General features: G+C 45.1%; 1 protein-coding gene across 3 annotated transcripts in view; it reads left to right on the top strand.

Moving 5' to 3' along the window:
- Positions 1-26,943, top strand: part of slco2b1 (solute carrier organic anion transporter family, member 2B1) — a 175,111-nt gene that overhangs the window by 96,195 nt on the left and 51,973 nt on the right. For all 3 annotated transcript variants that reach the window (XR_012773138.1, XM_075486928.1, XM_075486927.1), the window contains 4 exons: positions 22,091-22,175; positions 22,358-22,522; positions 23,093-23,282; positions 26,099-26,243. Coding sequence is in view for 2 of the 3 variants with exons in the window: in XM_075486928.1 (XP_075343043.1) it covers positions 22,091-22,175; positions 22,358-22,522; positions 23,093-23,282; positions 26,099-26,243 (585 nt within the window). In the remaining variant the exon portion in view is untranslated. The remainder of the gene's footprint in view (positions 1-22,090; positions 22,176-22,357; positions 22,523-23,092; positions 23,283-26,098; positions 26,244-26,943) is intronic.

Below are 26,943 nucleotides of genomic sequence, written 5' to 3'. Positions count from 1 at the left end.
TTTTGAATTTAATCAAAAAGCTTAAAAAAGCATTTCAGGTCACAGAGATTGTCCAATTTTCACGAAACTTGGCACATAGACTCTTAAGACCAAGCCGCACAAAAGGTATCGTGTGGAATTTTTAATTAGGCTTCCAATTTTCCATAAAATTCAATCAAACTCGAGGTTGACGCCCCCAAACCGGAAGTGAGATCATATCTTGGCAACCATTTGATGTTATGACGTCAAACTTATAACACAGACTCAAGACTGCAAAGGTAAGAGGCCCAAGAAGTTTGGTGACGTTCGGCCTATAGGTGGCGCTATATGTAGCCAAAATGCATTTTTGCCCATATCTTTGGACCACTTGGTCTAAATGTCACAAATGAGGTACCAATGGAATCCCTGGATGACGCCGAGGTCAATGCATATCATGACGTCATCAGCGCCATCTTGGAATGTCCGCCATTTTCAATTTAACAGAAAAACTCCAAAAAGCATTTCAGGCCTCTGAGAGTGTCCAATCTCGACGGAACTTGGCAAATAGAATCTTCAGACCAAGCCGCACATAAGTTATCATGTGGATTTTTTTATTTCACTTCCGTGTAACCGCGGCAGCCAATCAAACTCTACGCCGACGCGCAAACGGGACATTTGGCCGCATCTCTGCGATGCATTGATGTATCGATGCCAAACTTGGCGCATGGACTCACGACGCCTTCCTGAGCAGCCCAAGCCTTGCCTATTGTGCCATTCTGCTAGGACCCCCACATCGCTGCTTGCAGCTATATTTGGGGGTCCTAGCAGCGAAGCTGCAGGAACCCATTGTGTTAGTAGCTTTTCTTATTATTGGGGGTCCTAGCAGCGAAGCTGCAGGAACCCATTGTGTTAGTAGCTTTTCCTATTATTGGGGGTCCTAGCAGCGAAGCTGCAGGAACCCATTGTGTTAGTAGCTTTTCCTATTATTCTTCTACTTTCCGCTGCAATTGAAGTCTATGGCAGCCCCATGAACGCTATGGTAAAAAGTTGTGAAATTTGGCACACCTAATCAGCCAAGTGCCAAAACCAAAGTCAAGAAATTTCATGGCCCAAGAGCTTACTCTCTAGCGCCACCAACACGCCAAAGTTCAAAGTGCATTCAGCCTAATAACTTTGGACTACTTAGTCCAAATTTCACAAATGAGGCATCGTTGGAATCCTTGGATCATGACGAGTCCAACGCACCCTATGACGTCAATTTGCGTGTGCCTAGATTTTCCGCCATTTTGAATTTTATCAAAAAGCTTAAAAAAGCATTTCAGGTCACAGAGATTGTCCAATTTTCACGAAACTTGGCACATAGACTCTTAAGACCAAGCCGCACAAAAGTTATCCAAGGGAATTTTTAATTAGGCTTCCATTTTTCCATAAAAGCCAATCAAACTCGAGGTTGACGCCCCCAAACCGGAAGTGAGGTCATATCTTGGCAACCATTTGATATCATGACGTCAAACTTATAACACAGACTCCAGACGGCTAAGGTAAGATGCCCAAGAAGTTTGGTGACATTCGGCCTATAGGTGGCGCTATATGTAGCAAAAATGCATTTTTGCTCATATCTTTTGACCCGTTGGTCCACATTTCACAAATGAGGTACCAGTAGAATCCCTGGATAAAGACGAGGTCAACACACTTAATGACGTCATTTGCGCCATCTTGGATTTTCCGCCATTTTGAATTTAATCAAAAACCTTCAAAACGCATTTCAGGCCACTAAGATTGTCCAATCTCCACGAGACTTGGCACATAGAATCTTCAGACCAAGCCGCACATAAGTTATTATGTGGATTTTTTTATTTAACTTCCGTGTAACCGCGGCAGCCAATCAAACTCCATGCCGACGCGCAAATGGGACATTTGGCCGTATCTCTGCGATGCATTGATGTATCGATGCCAAACTTGGTGCATGGACTCACGACGCCTTCCTGAGCGGCCCAAGCCTTCCCTATTGGGCCATTCTGCTAGGACCCCCACATCGCTGCTTGCAGCTATATTTGGGGGTCCTAGCAGCGAAGCTGCAGGAACCCATTGTGTTAGTAGCTTTTCTTATTATTGGGGGTCCTAGCAGCGAAGCTGCAGGAACCCATTGAGTTAGTAGCTTTTCCTATTATTATTATTGATCCGTTTCCGCTGCAATTGAAGTCTATGGCAGCCCCATGAACGCTATGGTAAAAAGTTGTGAAATTTGGCACACGTAATCAGCCAAGTGCCAAAGCCAAAGTCAAGAAGTTTCATGCCCCAAGAGCTTACTCTCTAGCGCCACCAACACGTCAAAGTTCAAAGTCTATTAAGCCTAATAACTTTGGACTCCATGGTCCAAATTTCACAAATGAGGCATCCTTGGAATCCTTGGATCATGACGAGTCCAACGCACCCTATGACGTCAATTTGCGTATACTTAGATTTTCCGCCATTTTGAATTTTATCAAAAAGCTTAAAAAAGCATTTCAGGTCACACAGATTGTCAAATCTTCACGAAACTTGGCACATAGACTCTTAAGATCAAGCCGCAGAAAAATGTTATCGTGTGGAATTTTTAATTAGGCTTCCAATTTTCCATAAAAGCCAATCAAAATCGAGGTTGACGCCGCCAAACCGGAAGTGAGGTCATATCGTGGTAACCATTTGATGTTATGACGTCAACCTTCTAACACAGACTCCAGACCGCTAAGGTAAGAGGCCCAAGAAGTTTGGTGACGTTTGGCCAATAGGTGGCGCTATATGTAGCCAAAATGTCTTTTTGCTTATATCTTTGGACTCTTTGGTCCAAATGTCACACATGAGGTACCAATGGAATCACTCGATAAAGTCGGGGATATTGCACCTCATGACGTCATCTGCGCCATCTTGGATTGTCCGCCATTTTGAATTTAATCAAAAACCTTCAAAACACATTTAAGGCCACGCCTATTGTCCAATCCCGACGGGACTTGGCACATAGAATCTTCAGACCAAGCCACACATAAGTTATCAGGTGGATTTTCTCATTTCACTTCCGTTTGCCCGTGACAGCCAATCAAACTCTACGCCGACACGCAAACGTGACATTTGGCCAAATCTCTGCGATCCATTGATGTATCGAGGCCAAACTTGCTGCATGGACTCAAGACGCATTCCTGAGCAGCCCAAGCCTTCCCTATTGTGCCAATATGCTAGGCCCCCACATTGCTGCTTGCAGCTATATTTATTATTGATCTACTTTCCGCTGCAATTGAAGTCTATGGCAGCCCCATGAACGCTATGGTAAAAAGTTGTGAAATTTGGCACACGTAATCAGCCAAGTGCCAAAGCCAAAGTCAAGAAATTTCATGCCCCAAGAGCTTACTCTCTAGCGCCACCAACACGCCAAAGTTCAAAGTGCATTCAGCCTAATAACTTTGGACTACTTGGTCCAAATTTCACAAATGAGGCATCGTTGGAATCCTTGGATCATGACGAGTCCAACGCACCCTATGACGTCAATTTGCGTATGCCTAGATTTTCCGCCATTTTGAATTTTATTAAAAAGCTTAAAAAAGCATTTCAGGTCACACAGATTGTCAAATCTTCACGAAACTTGGCACATAGACTCTTAAGAACAAGCCGCACAAAAGTTATCATGTGGAATTTTTAATTAGGCTTCCATTTTTCCATAAAAGCCAATCAAACTCGAGGTTGACGCCCCCAAACCGGAAGTGAGGTCATATCTTAGCAACCATTTGATGTTATGATGTCAAACTTATAACACAGACTCAAGACTGCTAAGGTAAGAGGCCCAAGAAGTTTGGTGACGTTCGGCCTATAGGTGGCGCTATATGTAGCCAAAATGCATTTTTGCCCATATCTTTGGACCACTTGGTCCAAATGTCACAAATGAGGTACCAATGGAATCCCTGGATGCAGCCGAGGTCAATGCACATCATGACGTCATCAGCTCCATCTTGGAATGTCCGCCATTTTGAATTTAATCGAAAACCTTCAAAAAGCATTTCAGGCCTCTGAGAGTGTCCAATCTCGACGGAACTTGGCAAATAGAATCTTCAGACCAAGCCGCACATAAGTTATCATGTGGATTTTTTTATTTCACTTCCGTGTAACCGCGGCAGCCAATCAAACTCCATCCCGACGCGCAAATGGGACATTTGGCCGTATCTCTGCGATGCATGGATGTATCGATGCCAAACTTGGTGCATGAACTCACGACGCCTTCCTGAGCAGCCCAAGCCTTGCCTATTGTGCCATTCTGCTAGGACCCCCACATCGCTGCTTGCAGCTATATTTATTATTTTTCCGTTTCCGCTGCAACTGAAGTCTATGGCAGCCCCCTGAACGCTATGGTAAAAAGTTGTGAAATTTGGCACACGCAATCAGCCAAGTGCCAAATTAAAACTCAAGAAATTTCATGGCCCAAGTGCGTACTCTCTAGCGCCACCAACACGCCAAAGTTCAAAGTACATTCAGCCTAATAACTTTGGACTACATGGTCCAAATTTCACAAATGAGGCATCCCTGGAATCCTTGGATCATGACGAGTCCAACGCACCCTATGACGTCAATTTGCGTGTGCCTAGATTTTCCGCCATTTTGAATTTTATCAAAAAGCTTAAAAAAGCATTTCAGGTCACAGAGTTTGTACAATTTTCACGAAACTTGGCACATACATTCTTAAGACCAAGCCGCACAAAAGTTATCCAAGGGAATTTTTAATTAGGCTTCCATTTTTCCATAAAAGCCAATCAAACTCAAGGTTGACGCCCCCAAACCGGAAGTGAGGCCATATCTTGGCAACCATTTGATGTTATGATGTCAAACTTATAACACAGATTTAAGACCAAGATGGTAAGAGGCCCAACAAGTTTGGTGACGTTCGGCCTATAGGTGGCGCTATATGTAGCCAAAATGCATTTTTGCTCATATCTTTGGACCCCTTGGTCCACATTTCACAAATGAGGTACCAGTAGAATCCCTGGATAAGGTCGAGGTCAACACACTTAATGACGTCATTTGCGCCATCTTGGATTGTCCGCCATTTTGAATTTAATCAAAAACCTTCAAAAAGCATTTAAGGCCACTAAGATTGTCTAATCTCCACGGGACTTGGCCCATAGAATCTTCAGACCAAGCCGCACATAAGTTATCATGTGGATTTTTTTATTACACTTCCGTTTAACCGCGGCAGCCAATCAAACTCTACGCCGACGCGCAAACGGGACATTTGGCCAAATCTCTGCGATGCATTGTTGTATCAATGCCAAACTTGGTGCATGGACTCACGACCCCTTCCTAAGAAGCCCAAGCCTTGCCTATTGGGCCGTTCTGCTAGGACCCCCACATCGCTGCTTGCAGCTATATTTGGGGGTCCTAGCAGCGAAGCTGCAGGAACCCATTGAGTTAGTAGCTTTTCCTATTATTATTATTGGGGGTCCTAGCAGCGAAGCTGCAGGAACCCATTGAGTTAGTAGCTTTTCCTATTATTATTATTATTATTATTGATCTACTTTCTGCTGCAATTGAAGTCTATGGCAGCCCCATGAACGCTATGGTAAAAAGTTGTGAAATTTGGCACACGTAATTAGCCAAGTGCCAATCACAAACTCAAGAATTTTCATGGCCCAAGAGCTTACTCTCTAGCGCCACCAACACGCCAAAGTTCAAAGTGCATTCAGCCTAATAACTTTTGAATACTTGGCCCAAATTTCACAAACAAGACATCATTGGAATCCTTGGATCATGACGAGTCCAACGCACCCTATGACGTCAATTTGCGTATACCTAGATTTTCCGCCATTTTGAATTTTATCAAAAAGCTTAAAAAAGCATTTCAGGTCACAGAGATTGTCCAATTATCACGAAACTTGGCACATAGACTCTTAAGACCAAGCCGCACAAAAGTTATCGTGTGGAATTTTTAATTAGGCTTCCATTTTTCCATAAAAGCCAATCAAACTCGAGGTTGACGCCCCCAAACCGGAAGTGAGGTCATATCTTGGCAACCATTTAATGTTATGACGTCAAACTTATAACACAGACTCACGACTGCAAAGGTAAGAGGCCCAAGAAGTTTGGTGACGTTTGGCCTATAGGTGGCGCTATATGTAGCCAAAATGCATTTTTGCCCATATCTTTGGACCACTTGGTCTAAATGTCACAAATGAGGTACCAATGGAATCCCTGGATGAAGCCGCGGTCAATGCACATCATGACGTCATCAGCGCCATCTTGGAATGTCCGCCATTTTGAATTTAATCAAAAACCTTCAAAACGCATTTCAGGCCACTGAGATTGTCCAATCTCGACGGAACTTGGCAAATAGAATTTTCAGACCAAGCCGCACATAAGGTATCATGTGGATTTTTTTATTTCACTTCCGTGTAACCGCGGCAGCCAATCAAACTCCATGCCGAAGCGCAAATGGGACATTTGGCCGTATCTCTGCGATGCATTGATGTATCGATGCCAAACTTGGTGCATGGACTCACGAAGCCTTCCTGAGCGGCCCAAGCCTTCCCTATTGTGCCATTCTGCTAGGACCCCCACATCGCTGCTTGCAGCTATATTTGGGGGTCCTAGCAGCGAAGCTGCAGGAACCCATTGAGTTAGTAGCTTTTCCTATTATTATTATTAATCCGTTTCTGCTGCAATTGAAGTCTATGGCAGCCCCATGAACGCTATGGTAAAAAGTTGTGAAATTTGGCAAATTTAATCAGCCAAGTGCCAAAAGCAAACTCAAGAATTTTCATGGCCCAAGACCTTACTCTCTAGCGCCACCAACACGTCAAAGTTCAAAGTGCATTCAGCCTAATAACTTTTGAATACTTGGCCCAAATTTCACAAACAAGACATCATTGGAATCCTTGGATCATGACGAGTCCAACGCACCCTATGACGTCAATTTGCGTATACTTAGATTTTCCGCCATTTTGAATTTTATCAAAAAGCTTAAAAAAGCATTTCAGGTCACAGAGATTGTCCAATTTTTACGAAACTTGGCACATAGACTCTTAAGACCAAGCCGCACAAAAGTTATCGTGTGGAATTTTTAATTAGGCTTCCATTTTTTCATAAAAGCCAATCAAACTCGAGGTTGACGCCCCCAAACCGGAAGTGAGGTCATATCTTGGCAACCATTTGATATCATGACGTCAAACTTATGACACAGACTCAAGACTGCTAAGGTAAGAGGCCCAAGAAGTTTGGTGACGTTCGGCCTATAGATGGCGCTATAAGTAGCAAAAATGCATTTTTGCTCATATCTTTGGACCCCTTGGTCCAAATGTCACAAATGAGGTATCAGTAGAATCCCTGGATAAGGACGAGGTCAACACACTTAATGACGTCATCTGCGCCATCATGGATTTGCCGCCATTTTGAATTTAATCAAAAACCTTCAAAACGCATTTCAGGCCACTAAGATTGTCCAATCTCCACGAGACTTGGCACATAGAATCTTCAGACCAAGCCGCACATAAGTTATTATATGGATTTTTTTATTTAACTTCCGTCTAAACGCAGCAGCCAATCAAACTCCATGCCGACGCGCAAATGGGACATTTGGCCGTATCTCTGCGATGCATTGATGTATCGATGCCAAACTTGGTGCATGGACTCACGACGCCTTCCTGAGCAGCCCAAGCCTTGCCTATTGTGCCATTCTGCTAGGACCCCCACATCGCTGCTTGCAGCTATATTTATTGTTCAGTTTCTGCTGCAATTGAAGTCTATGGCAGCCCCATGAACGTAATGCGAGAAAGTTGTGAAATTTGGCACACGTAATCAGCCAAGTGCCAATCACAAACTCAAGAATTTTCATGGCCCAAGAGTCTACTCTCTAGCGCCACCAACACGTCAAAGTTCAAAGTGCATTCAGCCTAATAACTTTTGACTACTTGGTCCAAATTTCACAAATGAGGCATCGTTGGAATCCTTGGATCATGACGAGTCCAACGCACCCTATGACGTCAATTTGCGTATGCCTAGATTTTCCGCCATTTTGAATTTAATCAAAAAGCTTAAAAAAGCATTTCAGGTCACAGAGATTGTCCAATTTTCACGAAACTTGGCACATAGACTCTTAAGACCAAGCCGCACAAAAGTTATCGTGTGGAATTTTTAATTAGGCTTCCGTTTTCCAATAAAAGCCAATCAAACTCGAGGTTGACGCCGCCAAACCGGAAGTGAGGCCATATCTTGGCAACCATTTGATGTTATGACGTCAAACTTCTAACAAAGACTCAAGACCAAGGCCGTAAGAGGCCCAAGAAGTTTGGTGACGTTTGGCCAATAGGTGGCGCTATATGTAGCAAAAATGCATTTTTGCTCATATCTTTGGACCCCTTGGTCCAAGTTTCACAAATGAGGTACCGATGGAATCCCTGGATAAAGTCGAGGTCAACGCACATCATGACATCATCAGCGCCATCTTGGATTTTCCGCCATTTTGAATTTAATCGAAAACCTTCAAAAAGTATTTCAGGCCACTGAGATTGTCCAATCTCCACGGGACTTGGCACATAGAATCTTCAGACCAAGCCGCACATAAGTTATCATGTGGATTTCTTTCACTTCCGTGTAACCGCGGCAGCCAATCAAACTCCATGCCGACGCGCAAATGGGACATTTGGCCGTATCTCTGCGATGCATTGATGTATCGATGCCAAACTTGGTGCATGGACTCACGACGCCTTCCTGAGCAGCCTAAGCCTTCCCTATTGTGCCATTCTGCTAGGACCCCCACATTGCTGCTTGCAGCTATATTTCTTCTACTTTCTTCTGCAATTGAAGTCTATGGCAGCCCCATGAACGCTATGGTAAAAAGTTGTGAAATTTGGCACACTTAATCAGCCACGTACCAAAAGCAAACTCAAGAATTTTCATGGCCCTAGACCTTACTCTCTAGCGCCACCAACACGCCAAAGTTCAAAGTGCATTCAGCCTAATAACTTTTGACTACTTTGTCCAAATTTCACAAATGAGGCATCCTTGGAATCCTTGGATCATGACGAGTCCAACGCACCCTATGACGTCAATTTGCGTATACCTAGATTTTCCGCCATTTTGAATTTAATCAAAAAGCTTAAAAAAGCATTTCAGGTCACAGAGATTGTCCAATTTTCACGAAACTTGGCACATAGAATCTTCAGACCAAGCCGCACATAAGTTATTATGTGGATTTTTTTATTTAACTTCCGTGTAACCGCGGCAGCCAATCAAACTCCATGCCGACGCGCAAATGGGACATTTGGCCGTATCTCTGCGATGCATTGATGTATCGATGCCAAACTTGGTGCATGGACTCACGACGCCTTCCTGAGCGGCCCAAGCCTTCCCTATTGGGCCATTCTGCTAGGACCCCCACATCGCTGCTTGCAGCTATATTTGGGGGTCCTAGCAGCGAAGCTGCAGGAACCCATTGTGTTAGTAGCTTTTCTTATTATTGGGGGTCCTAGCAGCGAAGCTGCAGGAACCCATTGAGTTAGTAGCTTTTCCTATTATTATTATTGATCCGTTTCCGCTGCAATTGAAGTCTATGGCAGCCCCATGAACGCTATGGTAAAAAGTTGTGAAATTTGGCACACGTAATCAGCCAACTGCCAAAGCCAAAGTCAAGAAGTTTCATGCCCCAAGAGCTTACTCTCTAGCGCCACCAACACGTCAAAGTTCAAAGTCTATTAAGCCTAATAACTTTGGACTCCATGGTCCAAATTTCACAAATGAGGCATCCTTGGAATCCTTGGATCATGACGAGTCCAACGCACCCTATGACGTCAATTTGCGTATACTTAGATTTTCCGCCATTTTGAATTTTATCAAAAAGCTTAAAAAAGCATTTCAGGTCACACAGATTGTCAAATCTTCACGAAACTTGGCACATAGACTCTTAAGATCAAGCCGCAGAAAAATGTTATCGTGTGGAATTTTTAATTAGGCTTCCAATTTTCCATAAAAGCCAATCAAAATCGAGGTTGACGCCGCCAAACCGGAAGTGAGGTCATATCGTGGTAACCATTTGATGTTATGACGTCAACCTTCTAACACAGACTCCAGACCGCTAAGGTAAGAGGCCCAAGAAGTTTGGTGACGTTTGGCCAATAGGTGGCGCTATATGTAGCCAAAATGTCTTTTTGCTTATATCTTTGGACTCTTTGGTCCAAATGTCACACATGAGGTACCAATGGAATCACTCGATAAAGTCGGGGATATTGCACCTCATGACGTCATCTGCGCCATCTTGGATTGTCCGCCATTTTGAATTTAATCAAAAACCTTCAAAACACATTTAAGGCCACGCCTATTGTCCAATCCCGACGGGACTTGGCACATAGAATCTTCAGACCAAGCCACACATAAGTTATCAGGTGGATTTTCTCATTTCACTTCCGTTTGCCCGTGACAGCCAATCAAACTCTACGCCGACACGCAAACGTGACATTTGGCCAAATCTCTGCGATCCATTGATGTATCGAGGCCAAACTTGCTGCATGGACTCAAGACGCATTCCTGAGCAGCCCAAGCCTTCCCTATTGTGCCAATATGCTAGGCCCCCACATTGCTGCTTGCAGCTATATTTATTATTGATCTACTTTCCGCTGCAATTGAAGTCTATGGCAGCCCCATGAACGCTATGGTAAAAAGTTGTGAAATTTGGCACACGTAATCAGCCAAGTGCCAAAGCCAAAGTCAAGAAATTTCATGCCCCAAGAGCTTACTCTCTAGCGCCACCAACACGCCAAAGTTCAAAGTGCATTCAGCCTAATAACTTTGGACTACTTGGTCCAAATTTCACAAATGAGGCATCGTTGGAATCCTTGGATCATGACGAGTCCAACGCACCCTATGACGTCAATTTGCGTATACTTAGATTTTCCGCCATTTTGAATTTTATCAAAAAGCTTAAAAAAGCATTTCAGGTCACAGAGATTGTCCAAGTATCACGAAACTTGGCACATAGACTCTTAAGACCAAGCCGCACAAAAGTTATCGTGTGGAATTTTTAATTAGGCTTCCATTTTTCCTTAAAAGCCAATCAAACTTGAGGTTGACGCCCCCAAACCGGAAGTGAGGTCATATCTTGGCAACCATTTGATATCATGACGTCAAACTTATCACACAGACTCAAGACTGCTAAGGTAAGAGGCCCAAGAAGTTTGGTGACGTTCGGCCTATAGGTGGCGCTATATGTAGCAGAAATGCATTTTTGCTCATATCTTTGGACCCCTTGGTCCAAATTTCACAAATGAGGTATCAATAGAATCCCTGGATAAGGTCGAGGTCAACACACTTAATGACGTCATTTGCGCCATCTTGGATTGTCCGCCATTTTGAATTTAATCAAAAACCTTCAAAACGCATTTCAGGCCACTAAGATTGTCCAATCTCCACGAGACTTGGCACATAGAATCTTCAGACCAAGCCGCACATAAGTTATTATGTGGATTTTTTTATTTAACTTCCGTGTAACCGCGGCAGCCAATCAAACTCCATGCCGACGCGCAAATGGGACATTTGGCCGTATCTCTGCGATGCATTGATGTATCGATGCCAAACTTGGTGCATGGACTCACGACGCCTTCCTGAGCAGCCCAAGCCTTGCCTATTGGGCCATTCTGCTAGGACCCCCACATTGCTGCTTGCAGCTATATTTTATTATATTATTTTAAAATTTGTTGCTTACAGGCTTTTATTTTGTAAAAGTCTGTTGCTGTCTGCTGCGGAACCGGAAAAGAAAGTAATCGGCGGATCCACCAAACATAGAGAAGGATACGGAACTTTTACTCGGCCATTTTCATTTTAAAGTTCTTCCAGACGGCGGAGTCGACAGAACCAAAGTCATCTGTAAACACTGCCAAGTTGAATTGTCTTCTCACCGTAGTAGTTCCAGTCTAAAATATCACTTAAAGGACAAGACCGTTTTTTTGACATTGGGCCCTTGATTTCACATTATGAAATGATGTTCTACTCACCCCTGCTTGTTGTTGGTAATTTGGAGCTGTTCCGAAGATATTCGAGAGGCGTCTGGCTGCTCTCTTGAGATATTCGGCCATGAAACGGTTTCCTATGGGCAACGTTATACAGGCACAAACTATGCTGTTTATAATTTATTAATTACTGTACACTAGCACTGATAATGTAGAGGTGCGTCGCTTACTTAAAAAAATCTGGGTTACTGTAATTTTGAATTTTAGCCAAATGAATAAATAGGCAGCAGGTCTGTGGGCTGTCTGTGGTAGTAGCACGACGATGACGTCAGTAACACCCACTTTACGACAAAAATTCAAAATTACAGCAACCCGGATTTTTTTAAGTAAGCGACGCACCTCCACGTTATCAGTGCTAGTGTACAGTAATTAACAAATTATAAGGCAAAACACACAACTGATAGCAGCAAGTCATTCAAGGAAACAGACAGTTGGAGCGAGGCTTCTACATAAAAACTACATAAAGATGCTGATGTTAAAAGTGTGTTTGCACAACAAATGTTATGGCACTTTCATTCATATGGCAGCACATTTAAAATAAAACTAAATGCTAAAGGCAATACACTACTTTTGGATTAATTTTTGGATTTTGCGTACAAATGCGATTAATCGCTATTAATCAGGGAAATCATGTGATTAATTAGATTAAACATTTTAATCGTTGCCCAGCCCTAGTTATTTTACTTATTCTTCTCTTTATTTATAATAAAGCACCGTAAGTACACCGTAAGGATTGTCTGTAAAGGGCTGTATAAATAAAGTACATTTAATCTGATGTCAACACAAAGGTCAAGAAGAGAAAGGAGGGTTTGGCTTCCCTGTGTCGGTTAACAGGAAAATGTTTCCGTTTCAGATAAAAAGTTAAAGAAAACGATCAGATCCGTGAAATTGACCTTGTTGCTGTGAGTGAAGCTGATTCAGGTCCCAGCTGGTTGAGTTTCAGTTTGTTTTGGCTCCGTCCCAGAAACAAAGAGAAAGTTCAGCTGCGTTTGTTCAGTTCAGAGACGCAACGATTGCTCAAGGATTGCTGATCCCAGAGCGACTGCAGCCAAACTTCACAGATTAAACAGATGTGACTCAAAGCCCCCCCCCACATGAAATATGAGCTGTTCTTAAAGGGGCATTCACACACAACACTGATCATTCCTCTGGATTACTGACATGTTAGCGGCATCAGCAGGAATTCTGACTCTAACTTGGATAGTTCTCTTTATATAACACAACTTTTTATAAGATCACATCTTGTGCTCGCGCTAACAACCAAAGTCCAGCTCTCTGAGGACTGACGTTCAGTCTGTTTCTAACTGTGCTGTCATGACCTTTAGCCTTTAACATGCTAACTGAGGCCTGCAGAGTCTGAAATGTAGCTCTTGGGTTTCTGACCTTGGGATGACCTTTAACATGCTAACTGAGGCCCACAGAGTCTGAGATGTAGCTCTTGGTCTGTTTCACTCACTGCTTCTGTGTTTTCTCTCTGTTTTTGTTCAGTAAATAATGTGAAATATTCATCCCAGACTGAATTTCCCAGTAAATTACCATAATTGAGTTTTAATAATAAGTTGAGTTTCTATCTGCTATAATTTGTCACTTTAAGTAAAATGTGGGACGCAGGAAAGTAGAAAAGCTCTCAGAAAAGTCTCAAACCTTCTTCAGAGCTCCAGCAGAGACCTTATCGAGCTCTAAAACAACACTCAGATCTTTATTATCGGCCTTGTTGACGTCAGAGAGTTCAGGCTGAAACCAGCTCATGTATGTGTAACAAAGATCAGACTGACTGTCGTCTCATGAATGAGTTTATCTGTAATTATGAGCTGGAACAGCATCTGTCTATCAGAGTTACTCATCTGTGCACCTTCAGGGATCCTAATCAGAGTTATTAGTGTGTTTGTCTGCATCGGGCCAGTAAAGAAAATGTTTCCAGCTGTGGAAGCAGAGAGAAAAAGGCTGATTTTAAAAGTGAAAGTTCAGTTCCTGCAGCAGGAAGATAAAACAGTGTTGGGAAGCTCTGCAGTGAAAGCCTTCTGAGACTGAGTCAACATCCCCGACGGCGAGGAATCATCAGCTGATTTATAACCGCTGTCACTTCCAGGGAATAACGAACCTAAAGATAACAGATAAGCTAATAAACAGAACATCGTGCTCAAAGTTAACAAACAGCGTACACTTAATTTTAGATATTTATCTCATTTAATCATCCAAAAGTTGTCATGTCTGTGGGTTTTTTGCCACGTTTTTAGTTTCTGTTTAAGTTCTTAGTTTTTCATGTCTTAGTTTAGTTAAGTTTTAGGTTCAGGTCTTGTATTTAGTTTTGCCATGTTATGTCACTGTGGCAGTTCTGTGCCACTGTGGGTTCGCTCAGCAAGACAGATACTGTGAGCCTTTCTTGGCAGTTTTTAAATACTTTTATTTCACATGATTGCTCCTTCTTATGTGGAGTCTTCCCAGCTCCTGCGTCCGACTCCAAATGCGGTCTCTCGTGTCTCCTTCCTCTCCACCCAGGTCCAGCTCGCTACTGTTTTTAAAAGGGGAGAGTGATTAGACAATTGGTGTCTGGTGTACTAATCACTCACCTGATGCTGCTTCCCTGAGCCCCTTCCACACCTCTCTCCTGCAGCTGATGCACCACGCCCCGTCCACATACCTCCACCGCCCGACTTAGGCCGTCCGGCCTAACCCCCACCCCCTCATGCGAGCGGGAAAGGAAGTCGGCCACAACCATCTGTGCCCCCGGCCTATGGATCACCTTGAATTTAAACGGCTGTAGTGCGAGATACCAACGGGTGATCCGCGCGTTGGCATCCTTCATGCAGTGAAGCCACTGTAGGGGAGCGTGGTCCGAGCAGAGGGTGAAGGGGCGCCCCAGCAAGTAATACCGCAGAGTGCCAACCGCCCACCGGATGGCCAGGCACTCCCTCTCCACCGTGCTGTACCTGGTCTCCCTCTCCGAGAGCTTCCGGCTGATGTATAGCACTGGGCGGTCGACACCCTGCACCTGCAGGGACAGAACGGCCCCCAGCCCCCTGCCCGACGCATCAGTCTCCAGGACAAATGGGAGAGAAAAATTAGGTGTGTGGAGAAGAGGCTCCCCGCAGAGGGCCTGCTTTACCCTCTCAAGCGACACCTGGCACTGCTCCGTCCACTGGACCGGATCTGAGGCACCCTTTCGGGTGAGGTCGGTCAAGGGGCTGGTCAGCTCCGCGAAGTTGGGAATAAATCGCCGGTAATATCCGGCCAGCCCCAAGAACCGCCTCATCTCCTTTTTTGTCTTGGGCCTCGGGCAGGCTGCAATCGCTGCTGTCTTGTCGACCTGTGGACGCACCTGCCCGCAGCCCAAGTTGTACCCCAAATACCGTACCTCCCTCCGTCCAACTGCACACTTCTTCGGGTTGGCCGTGAGCCCCGCCTGCCTCAGTGACTCGAGCACCGCAGCCACCTGCTGCACATGCTCCGCCCAGATGTTGCTGTGGATGATAACATCATCCAGGTAGGCGGCAGCATATGTTGAAATGTGATTGGGGCCCCGAACAACCCGAACGGAAGTGTGACAAATTGGTACAACCCGTACGGAGTGGAGAAGGCCGTTTTCTCTTTGGACTCTGGAGACAAGGGAATCTGCCAGTAGCCTTTGGTCAAATCCAGTGTCGTGAAAAAGCGAGCAGTGCCCAGGCGATCCCGGAGCTCGTCGACCCGGGGCATAGGATAGGCATCAAACCGTGAAACATCATTCACCTTGCGATAGTCCACACAGAACCGGATAGACCCATCCTTCTTGACCACAAGAAGGATGGGGCTACTCCAGGCACTGTGGGACTCTTCTATCACACCCATATCCAACATAGCTTTCAATTCTGCCTGAACCACTTTTCTCTTGTGCTCAGGTAACCGATAGGGCCGTGAACGCAACGTCACGCCCGGGTGAGTCTCACCTGGTGTTGAATAAGGCTTGTGCGTCCTGGCAGGGGGGAGAACACATCAGCGTACCGCTGCTGCAACTTGGCTATGTCTGCTCCCTGGGACGTTGAGAGGTGGCTTTCACAAAGGAGCGAGGCTGGATTGGTCGATTTTGGTACCTCAGGCCCCAGCTCATCTCCCTCTGTAATTGTCGTCACCAAGGAAACAGACTCCGCCTCTCTTCATGCTTTAAGGAGGTTGAGGTGATAAATCTGTGTTGCACCTCCCCTGTCAGATCGCACAAGCTCATAATCAACGTCACCCTCTCGTCATGTGACCACAAATGGCCCTTGCCACTTGGCGAGTAATTTTGAGCTGGAAGATGGGAGCAATACAAGTGCTTTATCTCCCGGTGAAAATTGTCTTAACCGAGATCCTCTGTTATACAGCCGCTGCTGACGTTCCTGGGCCTGGAGCAAGTTCTCACGTGACAACTGCCCCAGTGTGTGGAGTTTTGCTCTCAGGTCCAGGACGTACTGAACTTCGTTTTTACTGGGGCTCGGACCTTCCTCCCAGCTTTCTTTAACCAGGTCCAAAACCCCGCGTGGTTTCCTGCCAAACAGCAGTTCAAAGGGAGAAAATCCCGTGGAGGCCTGGGGTACCTCGCGTACTGCAAATAGCAGAGGATCTAGCCACCTGTCCCATTTACCACTATCCCCGTGCACAAACTTACGGATCGTGGACTTCAAAGTCTTATTCAGGCGCTCAACGAGGCCGTCAGTTTGAGGGTTGTACACACTGGTTCGAATGGACTTGATTCCCAATAATCCGTACAGTTCTCTCAGTGTTCTTGACATAAATTGGGTGCCTTGATCAGTCAGGATCTCTTTCAGGATCCCGACTCGGGAGATAACTTGAAACAGCGCCTGTGCAACGCTCTTTGCAGAGATGGTGCGCAGCGGCACTGCCTCTGGATATCGTGTTGCGTAATCCACCAGGACTAACACAAAACGATATCCGTGTGCGCTTCGGTGAAATGGCCCGATGAGGTCCATCCCAATCCGCTCAAATGGGACCTCAATCAGCGGTAATGGGCGCAAAGGCGCTCTCGGGATGGCCGGTTGGTTAACCAACTGAAATTCGGGGCTCGACGCACACCAGCGGCGTACGTCTGCCCGAATGCCTGGCCAATAGAATCGGGCCATTACACGGTTCAGTGTCTTTTCATACCCCATATGTCCAGCCATCGGGTTATAATGAGCCGCCTGGAAAACCATTTCCCGACGGCTTTTCGGGACCAACAGCTGTGTTATAATTTCCTCTGTCCAAGTGTCATGACTCACTCTGTACAATCTATCCCTGCACAATGAAAAGTGCGGATATGTTAACGCCGCTTCTGGGTGCACCACGTGACCATCAATTTTCATCACTTGGTCAAAGGCACAGCGTAGAGTATCATCACGAGACTGCTCAAGTGGAAAATCTTCCATGGAGTCGAACACGGGAACCTGCGGCGCCTCCTGTGAAGGCACCGCCGGCTCCCCCTCCCCGTCTGCAGTGTCGGACAACCTCGCGTCACCACTGAGCACGGTGCACATATCCCATGTCCCTGCTGGTGGTGAGCGCACCCCCACACACTGCCCCACCAAGCTATCAAACCCAGGCCAATCAGTACCCAAAATCAGGGGGTGCACCAGGCGGGAGCTAACCGCAGCCTTCACACTATGCTTTTTTCCCTTATAACGAATTTCCACTGGAACCACAGGGTATCTGTGAATATCCCCATGTACACACCTAATATCCACCCACCCCGCTTCTATCAAAGCCCCAGGTCGAATCAGATTCTGGTGAACTATGGACTGCGTGCAGCCTGAGTCCACCATTGCCTGATGTGTACCCCCCTGAATCCTTACCGGAACGCTGTACGTCCCTCCTGGACCGGGGGAGGGTGCTGGAGGGCCGACAACCCGGATCACCTGGCCGACCTCCATCAGCGGGCACTCGCGGCGAAAGTGACCGGGCTGCCCGCACCTCCAACACTCCTGCACTGCCACCTGAGGAACCTTCTGCGGGTCGGAAGCAGCACCTGTAGGGGCTGGAACCTGGGGTGGAAAGAGCGGACGGGGGGTGTTAGTGCGAGAAAGGGGGAATGGTCGGGCGGGTGTGTGGTGTGCCGCCTCGGCCGGGAACGGTCTCCTTCGGGGCGCTGGTGTGGGACGACCGAGGTCTGTTGGCCGGGCCTCCGGTGTCCGGCCCCGGGAAAAGACCGCCAGGTAATCCTGCGCGAGGGTGATTGCAGCCTCCAGGTCCGTGGGTCGGTGGCAGCGCACCCACTCTGCAGTACCAGCTGGAAGCCCCTCCACGAACTGCTCCAGGATCACCTTATCCAGCATCATCTGCTCGCCGTTGGAGTCGCCTGGCTGCAGCCATCGAGTCGCCGCATCTTTTAACTGCAGCGCCTAGGTAAAAGGACGGTCAGTGGGGCCCAGTTTTGCCCCACTGAAACGGCGGCGATGGTCCTCCGCCGAATACCCGAGTCGATCCAGGATGGCTCTCCTGATGTCTGGGTATTCTCCCCGACAACGAGCAGGAAGACCCAGCGCCGCTGTTTGGGCGTCCCCTGACAGGAGGGGAAGCAGTCGCACTGCCCAGTCTTCCTCCGGCCACCCGCCGTTGTCTCGAACATGTCGAGAAAGGACTGTGGGTCATCGGTCGGCGACATTTTATGGAGGGTCAGTCCGGCGAGCGAGGGAGTCAGTGGCGCTGTTCCGGCTCGATCCACCATTGCTTCCATCAGCTGGGTCTGCCTCTCCGCCTGGTCCTGGAGCGCAGCCAGCTGTTGCCTGCTGAGAGCTGCCTGGTCCCGGTTCATCGCTGCGACCTCCGCCAACATCTGAGCCAGCATGGCAATCGGCTGTTGCGGTTCAGTCATTTCCGAAATTTTTATTTTCATTTTGCTGAGTCCCTGTTCAGGTGCCAAATGTGGCAGTTCTGTGCCACTGTGGGTTCGTTCAGCAAGACAGATACTGTGAGCCTTTCTTGGCAGTTTTTAAATACTTTTATTTCACACGATTGCTCGTTCTTATGTGAAGTCTTCCCAGCTCCTGCGTCCGACTCCACATGCGGTCTCTCGTGTCTCCTTCCTCTCCACCCAGGTCCAGCTCGCAACTGTTTTTAAAAGGGGAGAGTGATTAGACAATTGGTTTCTGGTGTACTAATCACTCACCTGATGCTGCTTCCCTGAGCCCCTTCCACACCTCTCTCCTGCAGCTGATGCACCACGCCCCCTCCACAGTCACCTTTTCCCTCAGTCTTTCTCCTGCCCTGCCATCAGCTTCACTTCCTTCACGTGTGTTTTCCCCATCAGCTGTACTCATTCACCAATCACCCTCCATAGTATTTAGGCTATGTACACACGTAGCCGGGTATTTTTAAAACCGAATATTTCCCCCCCTCCGTTTATAAAATAATTTGTATCCACATTACCTCGTTTTCGAAAAAAAAAACTTCCACACATAACTGAACATCTGCATTTTCAATCACATTCATAAGCATCCAAACCTGTAGATGGCATTATTTCCCCAAAACTCATTTATCATTTATTTCCAAAAATCAAAGTTTTCCCACCAGCTGGCAGTGTGTCCCGGTCTGATCCAAAACCGGCGTCGACGATTTCGGCGAAGAACATGCCTATGTGGAGTTGTTATGAGGGGGTAAAAGCAATGTTGCCCATCACCTGTGCTCTTTGAGCAGTAGTTGGGCGTGTAAAATCAAGGCAGTAAACAGCACCTGCACAATAATAACCACCACAGTTCTCAAGGCATCCATGCTTCTTCAGTAAACAAAGGTCGCACGTTTGACGTCAGAGCAGATTTGTTGTTGTTTTGGCGCATATTGTGATGTTCGAAAACGCAAAACTCCGGTTATCTTTGTCTACACGCAAATGCATAAACGGAGTTTTCAAAAATCTTCACTTTGCCCGGAGTTTTCAAAAAATTTTTTGTTTATGATGCGTTTTCATGTGGATGACAGCAGAGGTGTCAAGTAACGAAGTACAAATACTTTGTTACTGTACTTAAGTACACTTTTTAGGTATCTGTACTTTACTCAATTACTTATTTTTCTGCCTACTTCTGACTTCTACTCATTACATTTTCACACAAGTATCTGTACTTTCTATTCCTTACATTTTCAAAACAAACAGCCTCATAACTCTTGGCTTCAGTTTTTTTTTTTAAATTGATGCATATCAATAACACACACACCCTCTCAAAGGTGTTGCTAAAAGGTGAGGGTAAAGGATGTGTAATTAATTTATAAATCCCGAGGGCTCAATAGCAGACTCTAGGATGCAATTAAGAGGAATACGTTAAATGCAACTCACTAGCTGGGGACTTTGGCTTCCATTGTGTTTTTTTTTTCTCAGAAGTTACCAGACACTGACCTGACATACCCTGGGAACAAAAGTCTTATGAAGCAGTCAAGAACAATTCATTACGGAGGGTACATGTGATGCCATTTAGGATTTTGTATGTAGTCTTTTTAAAGGAGAACTCCGGTATTTTCAACATTAAGCCTCTTTTCTGAGTCGTCTGCAATGTTTTAGAACCCCCCTCACCGCTTTTTTGATGTTTACTGCTGTCTCCGGTATTTGCCTAATTTTGATTCTTCTCAACCTGCTTCAGAATGGCAAGTATGGTGCATGTCCAAAAAGGTCCGTAAAAGCACCATAAACGTCCGTTTTCAAAATAATAAACTCACCGGGGTGGTTACTGGTGTGCACTGGTAATCCATATCAAATTTCGTTGCGAAAAGTTGCTTCTGTCGTGTTTTATTTGACATTTTGTACTGGATGTTCGTTGATATTACTCCGCCACCGCGAAGAAAATAGTGCGAGCATGAACGAGCTGCCAAATTTTTTTTGATGGGACGAACATGAATACCTCACGACCTACCTCTTGAATACTACCTCGCGTGTAATTGAATTCCAATAAAGTTTGAGAAAGAACATGCTCCTTGAGTGACTTTGTCTTTGACAGTAATGGTTTTATGATAGTTGTCTTGGGCCACATGTAGAACGAATCAGTTTTCAAATTAAGCTTGCAATTCATATAGTGGCATCTACCTTTTTGTGTGTGGTTTTTTTTTATTTTATTTATTTATTTTTTTATTTAAAGGTTACTTTATACTTTTATACTTTAAGTAGGTTTTGGAGCGCATACTTTTTCACTTTTACTTGAGTAAAGAGGTCAAGTTGATACTTCAACTTTTACCAGAGTGTTTTTAAACTGCAGTATCTATACTTCTACTTAAGTAACAAATGTGTGTACTTTTGACACCACTGGATGACAGGTCCAAACGTAGAAAAATATATTCGTTTTAGCAGATACCCGGCTACGTGTGGATGGGGCCTTAGTCTCCCGGTTTATTCATGTTCTTTGCCAGATCCTCACTTGTCACTCGTCGTCCCATTCGTCATTCGTCATTCGTCATTCGTCACAACAAAGTTAAGTACCTTTCTTGTATTCTTAGTCCTGTTTTGTTTTTGTCACAGTTTAGTTTTTGATATCCGGCTCAGCCACGTTTTTTGTTGAAACCTTTTTGAAAATAAATCAAGTTTTTTTTTTAAAGAATCTGCATCCTTCCTCGCACCCACCCTACCTGATTTAAGTGAGTTTAAACAGAGGAGATGAAGCGAAGCTGAGAGCTCGAACACAATGTGTGAGCTGCTTTACAACCGTCTGTACGGCTGCTCTCAGTTTCACAGCTTTTTAAAGGTCTTGGTTTTCTTTTCTTCATTTGGAAAATAATTACAGTTCTTTCCAGTTGGTGAAGAAACGGACGTGCAGCTTCTCAGGTTGCTGCGATGCGTTCAGTCTCAGGAACCTGAACAAACTGCTAGATGAAGGGATAAATTCAAGTCTCTGCCTCCTTTTTGCCTTTATGCCTTTAAGCACTTTGAATTACCTTGTGTACGAATTGTGCTCTATAAATAAAATTGCCTTGCCTTGCTTTTATTATTGCTAAATCTTTGTGGTAAACGAAGGAAAATCCTGATAATTGTTCATCGACTCAACCCGAGCTGCGTTTTAAATGCTTTGGATAAAGTCTCTGTTCCATCATCTCTCAGACACGTCACCACCAACACAATGAAAACAGATATTATCTAAAGTTTGTGAATGGAAAAGGAGCCCAGACGATGTCCACTTTTCTCTGTGTTTATGCAGGACGGCGCAGACGATGTGGAGTCAGACAAAAAGCATCAGGAAGCAGACCAGCTGCAGGAAGTCTCTGTCCTTCAGTTCCTCAAAAGTAAGTCTGTTTTCTGCCCAAAAAAGTCTGCTTTCTGTCCAAAAAAGTCTGCTTTCTGCCCAAAAAAATCTGCTTTCTGCCCACTTCCTGTCTGAAGAGGCCTCTGCCTCAGCAGGGGTCGGGGGGGGGGGGGGGGGTTCACCACGAGGGCGAACCCCAGTTGACCTGTCGCTGTCCCTCAGGTTTTCCTCGCATCGTGCTGCGGACGCTGCGGAGTCCGGTCTTCCTGCTGGTGGTTCTGGCGCAGGTGAACCTGGCGGCGCTGCTGTCCGGCCTCGCCACCTTCATGGCCAAGTTCATCGAGAGACAGTTCAACCAGACGGTGTCCTTCTCCACCATGATGATAGGTGAGACGCGTCTGTTTCACAGCGTTTCCTGCTGGCTGTCATGTCATTTACGAGTGGGAGCATGTACAAATTAAAAAGTACGGGGCCTAAAATTGAGCCTTGGGGCACAACACATTTAATTTCATGGATCCTTGACGAGCATGTGTTCAAACTTACGAGGAATTTTCGATCTGTGAGATAGGAACTAAACCAGTGCAGTACCAGAGAGGCCAACCAGGTGTCTCAGTCTATTTAAAAGAATTGGGTGATCTACTGTATCAAAAGCAGCGCTTTGATCCAGTAGCACAAGGACTGTAAGCTTGTGTGAGTCCAAGTTACACCTAAGATCATTAACGCAGTCTCTGTACTGTGGTTCGTCCTAAATCCAGATTGAAATTTCTCAAAAACAGAGCGGTGATTTAAAAAAATCATTCAACTGAATAAAAACAAGTTTTTCTAAAATTTTACTTAAAAATGGTAAGTTGGACACTTGTTATGTTATCATGTTAAAGTATCTCTGAACAGTGAGACTGCATCATGTTAAAGTATCTCTGACCAATGAGACTGAAGCTTATGTTCTTCACCCTTCAGGCGGAGTTGGCATCCCTCTGGCTGTCCTAGGGATCGTTCTGGGCGGAGCTATGATGCGGAGGTTTAATTTGTCGGTCCGAGGTGCCAGCAAGTTGTGTGCAGTGGCCATCCTGCTCTGCATGTTCTCCGCCCTGCCTCTTCTGTTCATTGGCTGCCCCACCCAGAAGGTGGATGGGGTCTTTCCCCCCAGGTAAGCAGGAGCCTCATCTCCCTGCTAATTCTCGTTCTTTCAGAGGTTGGGAATGAAAGGTTTCAGTAAACTGTAGGAACCTATTATTTATAAAAGCCAGAGTTCTGAATCAATCAAACTCTTTCAGAGTTTCTCTTTGGACATTTTCTGCTTCTTCCCTCATCTTCAGTCCAGTCCTTGTACCTGAGCATCTTCAGAGGAATGTGTTTTTTCTTTGTTAACCCACTTAACTCTGACCTATGAACCATTCAGGTAGGAAAAAGGTTCCTAACTCAAGGAATGAACCAGTGTTGTGTCCACACAGAACAGACAACTTAGCAAAGAAGCCATTTTAAACTGGATCTTTAGGCACTTTGTTCCCAGCAGCCTGTCACAGAGACACATCATCTGTTCCCATTTCTTTAGTTCTGTGAAAAACAGCTTTATAGTTTCAACTTTTTTGTACATTTAAAACTGCTTTCAGTTACCAAGAGTCAAATTATTATACAGTGCCTTGCGAAAGTATTCGGCCCCCTTTGAACTTTTCAACCTTTTGCCACATTTCAGGCTTCAAACATAAAGATATAAAATTTAAATTTTGTGAAGAATCAACAACAAGTGGGACACAATCGTGAAGTGGAATGAAATTTATTGGATGTGTCAAACTTTTTTTAACAAATAAAAAAAACTGAAAAGTGGGGTGTGCAATATTATTCGGCCCCTTTGCGTTAATACTTTGTAGCGCCGCCTTTTGCTGCAAGTCGCTTGGGGTATATCAGTTTTGCACATCGAGAGACTGAAATTCTTGCCCATTCTTCTTTGCAAAACAGCTCGAGCTCAGTGAGGTTGGATGGAGAGCGTTTGTGAACGGCAGTCTTCAGCTCTTTCTACAGATTCAAAAGGATTCAGGTCTGGACTTTGACTTGGCCATTCCAACACCTGGATACGTTTATTTGTGAACCATTCCATTGTAGATTTGGCTTTGTTTTGGATCATTGTCTTGTTGGAAGATAAATCTCCGTCCCAGTCTCAGGTCTCTTGCAGACTCCAACAGGTTTTCTTCCAGACTGGTCCTGTATTTGGCCCCATCAATTTTGACCATCTTCCCTGTCCCTGCTGACGAAAAGCAGGCCCAAACCATGATGCTGCCACCACCATGTTTGACAGTAGGGATGGTGTGTTCAGGGTGATGAGCTGTGTTGCTTTTACGCCAAACATATCGTTTTGCATTGTGGCCAAACAGTTCGATTTTGGTTACATCTGACCAGAGCACCTTCTTCCAGATGTTTGGTGTGTCTCCCAGGTGGCTTGTGGCAAACTTTAAACGAGACTTTTTATGGATATCTTTGAGAAATGGCTTTCTTCTTGCCACTCTTCCATAAAGGCCAGATTTGTGCAGTGTACGACTGATTGTTGTCCTATGGACAGACTCTCCAACCTCAGCTGTAGATCTCTGCAGTTCATCCAGAGTGATCATGGGCCTCTTGGCTGCATCTCTGATCAGTCTTCTCCTTGTTCGAGATGAAAGTTTAGAGGGACGGCCGGGTCTTGGTAGATTTGCAGTGGTCTGATACTCCTTCCATTTCAATATGATTGCTTGCACAGTGCTCCTTAGGATGTTTAAAGCTTGGGTAATCTTTTTGTATCCAAATCCGGCTTTAAACTTCTCCACAACAGTATCTTGGACCTGCCTGGTGTGTTCCTTGGTCTTCATGATGCTCTCTGCGCTTTGAACAGAACCCTGAGACTAGCACAGAGCAGGTGCATTTATACGGAGACTTGATTACACACAGGTGGATTCTATTTATCATCATCATTCATTTGGGACAACATTTGATCATTCAGAGATCCTCACTGAACTTCTGGAGTGAGTTTGCTGCACTGAAAGTAAAGGGGCCGAATAATATTGCACGCCCCACTTTTCAGTTTTTTATTTGTTAAAAAAGTTTGACACATCCAATAAATTTCATTCCACTTCACAATTGTGTCCCACTTGTTGTTTCTTCAAAAAAAAATTAAATTTTATATCTTTGTTTGGAGCCTGAAATGTGGCAAAAGGTTGAAAAGTTCAAGGGGGCCGAATACTTTCGCAAGGCACTGTATGAAATTCAGTTTTAAAAACATCCTAATCCCAAAAATTAACGTTATCACGTCTAAAAAGTAGGAAAAAAACAAACAATAAGAGTTATATGTTAAACAACATCAAGAAAAAGTAAATGAGATTCATTTTAAAGCTTAAAAAAGGAATATAAGATATCATCTAGTGACTAATTATGGAACAATTAATATAAATGATTAAACTGTTTTATGCCACCAGAAATGAATAATCTAGAAGATCTTTGTGGGTTTTAGACTGGAATTAAGATTTGTTCCCATTTCTTTAGCTGCATCTGTGAAAAACAGCAAAGATAACACAGTTTGACAGACAGAAAACAGGATTTCTGCAGCAACAAGGTGATTCCCAAAGAGCTGTTAGCTGAAAACTTGGCATATCACAGCATGGTGTGCAGTGTGTCCTTAAAACATTTGAGGAAACTGGACAAGTGGAGGACAAAAGAAGGGTCAGGCCTAAAGAACTAGCTACAGCATCTGAAAGTGATGTCCTTAAGAAAGAGGAAAAAATCCAGCAAAGACGTGACACAGGAGCTGAGAGATGCATCTGGACCTTCAGCTGATCCATCTGCTGTTGGCCCAAGCCTCATCAGAAATGGGCTCCATGGAAGGGTGGCTGTCAAGAAGCCGTTCTTAAGGAAGGGAAACGGGGAGAAAAGGCTGAGCTGTGCCAAAGGACACAAGAAGTGGACTGAAAATCAGGGTATGTGTGTGTGTGTTTTCAGTGCCGATGCCACGTCGTGCGGCGTTGACTGTCATTGTTCTCAGGAGGCGTTTAACCCAGTCTGTGGCGCAGACGGCATGGAGTTCCGGTCTCCCTGCCACGCTGGCTGTGTCTCTGTGTCCTTCAGCACCGACAGAAAAGTCAAAGTAAGATTCACGCTGTTGGTTAGCTTCACCACGGGGGGCATTTACTGCTTTCACTCCCTGATGGATACCACATTCTGCTGCCTCTTCTCTGAAGGAGCACAGAATGAAACAGTGGATTCAGAGTGCTTTTAAAGCTCTAAAACAGTAAAAAATTATTTAATTGGACTGATTTACAACCTTCCCTGTTCTCCCACTGTTTCATTCATTATTTTTAACACTAAACTAACTCTGTATTAACACTGGATTAACACTAGATTAACATTTTTTGCCACACCTGAAAGTGTTTTTCCTTTGAAAGAAGCTCAGTTCCAGGGTTTATAAACACATTTATTTGCTTGTTTTTTTCACACGGCTGATCAATGTTGAACACATAAAGGTTATCGCCACGGTTACAGCCTCGTCCTGACACTAGCCGCTTTCGGACAGAGCCTTTCTAAGAACGCAGTTATCAGAACTGTCCTACTCGAATTTCGTTCTGATAACTGTCCTTCTGTTTCAGTCTGCATTCGCACATGAGTCGGGACCTGATAGGGACTGATGCGCCGCGCGCAGCCGTCTGCGTCAGTGACGTGTTACGTTAGCTGTTTAGCGCCACATTCAACAACAAAACAGAACCCGGTAAAAGTAATTAGAGAAGAAAAAACACCACCAAGAAGCTAATATGGAGAGCGGGGAGGCCACCGTGTTCATGGTCTGCATG

The sequence above is a fragment of the Odontesthes bonariensis genome, chromosome 16, assembly GCF_027942865.1.
Source record: "Odontesthes bonariensis isolate fOdoBon6 chromosome 16, fOdoBon6.hap1, whole genome shotgun sequence".
NCBI lineage: Eukaryota > Metazoa > Chordata > Actinopteri > Atheriniformes > Atherinopsidae > Odontesthes > Odontesthes bonariensis.
This window is presented reverse-complemented; position numbering and strand designations above follow the sequence as displayed.